Raw genomic sequence first — 2,635 nt, forward strand, 5'->3', positions numbered from 1 at the left:
CAATTAGTGGGTGGGTCCCAATTCTTAAAACAGGGTAACAGCTACTTGTATTACAAAGCAATCACTTTCTTTATATTTGCAATGGTTTGCTTGTTCGATTATAAGTGAACTCATGCATGTTTTTTATAAGAAATGACCTCTACAAGAGAGTTAATATCTTTGCTCTTTATTATTTACCAGTCTCCCACTTTGACAAACTTTTATCCAATTCTGATTGAAGTGTATGGGATGCATGTTAATTGCTATGGTGGGGGGGGGGAAGAAAAGCAGAAAACTTGAGCTCTTCCTTTTTCTGCTTCAAGGCGGCATCAATCCTCTCAACACCCTCCCACTCCCAGGAAAGCCTGAGCCAGCCAACTTGTCCTCAGCAACAGGTCAGCTTAGTTGCTAAGTGTTTGTGACATAGGTTGAGTAAGTGCCAATCAGAGAGAAGCCCTGGCAATGTGACTGTGACATGTCACCATAAGTAGGGTGCGCGCTCCCATTCTCCGGCCCTTCTCCTCTCCGTTCCTAACCAGCAAGGAGAACAACATCTACAATGGCCAAATCCATCATCCAAAGATACCAACACATCAAAAGACGTCTAAGACCAGTCTCAAGAAAGCAGTCCTGTTATTCCAGCATCGATTTTGGCCATGGAAATTACTCTCGCTACATATGCAGGGTCCTGAAGGAAGTTGTACCCATGAAAGGCACGTCTTCACACACCGTGGACATTCTGAACTTCCTGATCAATGACATCTTTAAACGCATTGCTACAGAAGCTGGCCAGCTGATGTATCTCAGGAAGCGCTGCACCCTCACCCCAGAAGATATCCAGAAAGCCGTGTATCAGCTGTTACCTAAGAAGCTGGCTATGTTTGCAGTGACTTTTGGAAATAGAGCCGTCTACAGATTTGTCCATTCCTAAGCTCCATGTACAAAAACCTTCTTGAAACTTGGGGAAAGTAAATCGAAGTGCCGGTAGTCTGTGCTACTTTCACTCTTCTTTCTCGTTCTGTTTGACATATGTGGTTATTTTTAGCTGGTGCTTGAGGAGGCCAGAAGACGACCTTGGGTCCCCTGGAGCTAGAGTTATAGGTAGTTTGAGCCTCCATGTGGTTGCTGGGACTTTAACCTAGGTCCTCTGGAAGAGCAGCCAGTGCTCTTAACTGCTGGACTCTCTCTCCAATTCCCACGCTTCCATGAACTACCTAATTCATTGAGTTTAGTTCTTTTTTTCTTTTCTTTCGTGGGGCAGAGTCTCAAAAAAAAAAAAAGACTCACTACACAGTCCTGGCTGGCCTAATTTGCCACATTGGCCAGTGCTATCATGCTTGGGTAACTTTTAAAAAGTTCTCAAGCTTTCTCCTAACTCCACCTCCCTACCCGCTGTCCTGAGAGCCCTCCACACACCAGCCCAGCCCTTTGATGTTCTTTGTCCTTTGCTGTCTCTGTGTCTCTGAGCCAGCAGTTTCACTTTTGTTTTGCAAGGATAGGCTCACATCACGTGTGTTTCTCTCTTTAACTTGTTTCTAAGGTTCCCACCTGTGCTAAAGGTAGGTCTGGATTACCGATTCCCTTGTCCTGGCTGGGACTCCATCCTGTGATCATACCACAGTTCATTATGTGCCCTCTCTTGACAGGGGTCGAAAGGGCTTCTGGTTTGGCTAATAGAGCAGCCCCAATAGAGATGCTACGGTAGCAGAAACATACAGCATTTGGTACACGACTACGCATATTAATTTGTTTAGCCCCACAAAACCCTGTGAGGATTAAGTAATTATCCCCAGCCCCTGGAGGAGGAAAATGAGGTACTGAGAACTATCCACTTTCCCGAGGTCACCCACTTAAATGGAAGGACTGGGTTTGAACAGAATCCCAGATCTGTCTGGCAGACTAGGCCATAGGGTGTGAACATTCTCATACAAGAGCTCCTTTGGGGAAATACCTTGACAGCAGGACTTTTTTTTTTTTTTTTTTGATTTTCAAGACAGGATTTCTCCGTAGCTTTTTGGTTCCTGTCCTGGAACTAGCTCTTGTAGACCAGGCTGGCCTCGAACTCACAGAGATCTGCCTCCCGAGTGCTGGGATTAAAGGTGTACGCCACTACCGCCCAGCGGACAGCAGGACTCTTGAGACATTGGTGGCTTGTAGTCAGCTTTTCTAGGTGTTGCCGGGTTGTCTTCCAAAGAATTTGCTTGTAGCAGACAATAGGAATTTGATTTTTTTTTTCTGATTACAAGACACATAAATTTCCACAAGAAAAACAAAATCGCTTGTCTTGCGTCTCTTCTTGGGTTGGAACTGAGGCCATCCTAAGAGAGAATGTTGTTTTTCTTTTCCCTGCTTCTTGGTTAGGATCCATCCTCTGTTTCTCCTGGGTGAGTTCACTATCTACCTTCTCCGAGTTTCTGAAAACTCACCTAAACAGGCTCTGCTCCCCCTATTCTAGACAGAGGTGATGGGCACCTTACAGCTTAAGTGATCTTCATCCTGTGACCACTTCTACCTAGGATCAATGACAGACAGAAAGTCCCTGAGGTCTAGGAGGGTCAGAGAATTACAGCTTCTGGGCCAACTCTAGCCAAAGAGAATATCACAGATCTCTTTTCTATACAGCACCACAGTGCTCAGTGAGGCTTCTATGTTTGTG

General features: G+C 45.3%; 1 protein-coding gene across 1 annotated transcript; it reads left to right on the forward strand.

Moving 5' to 3' along the window:
- Positions 1–538: 538 nt before the first annotated feature.
- On the forward strand, positions 539–910 carry LOC142853046 (histone H2B variant L1-like). The gene has a single exon (XM_075977989.1). The coding sequence runs from the start codon at positions 539–541 to the stop codon at positions 908–910; it is 372 nt and encodes a 123-aa protein (XP_075834104.1).
- Positions 911–2,635: the final 1,725 nt, after the last annotated feature.

This window comes from Microtus pennsylvanicus, chromosome 6 (genome assembly GCF_037038515.1).
Source record: "Microtus pennsylvanicus isolate mMicPen1 chromosome 6, mMicPen1.hap1, whole genome shotgun sequence".
Taxonomy (NCBI): Eukaryota; Metazoa; Chordata; class Mammalia; order Rodentia; family Cricetidae; genus Microtus; species Microtus pennsylvanicus.

What these genes read in the sequence shown, in the direction of transcription:
- LOC142853046 (XM_075977989.1), top strand. Translation starts at nt 539, where the DNA reads ATGGCCAAATCCATCATCCAAAGATACCAACACATCAAAAGACGTCTA.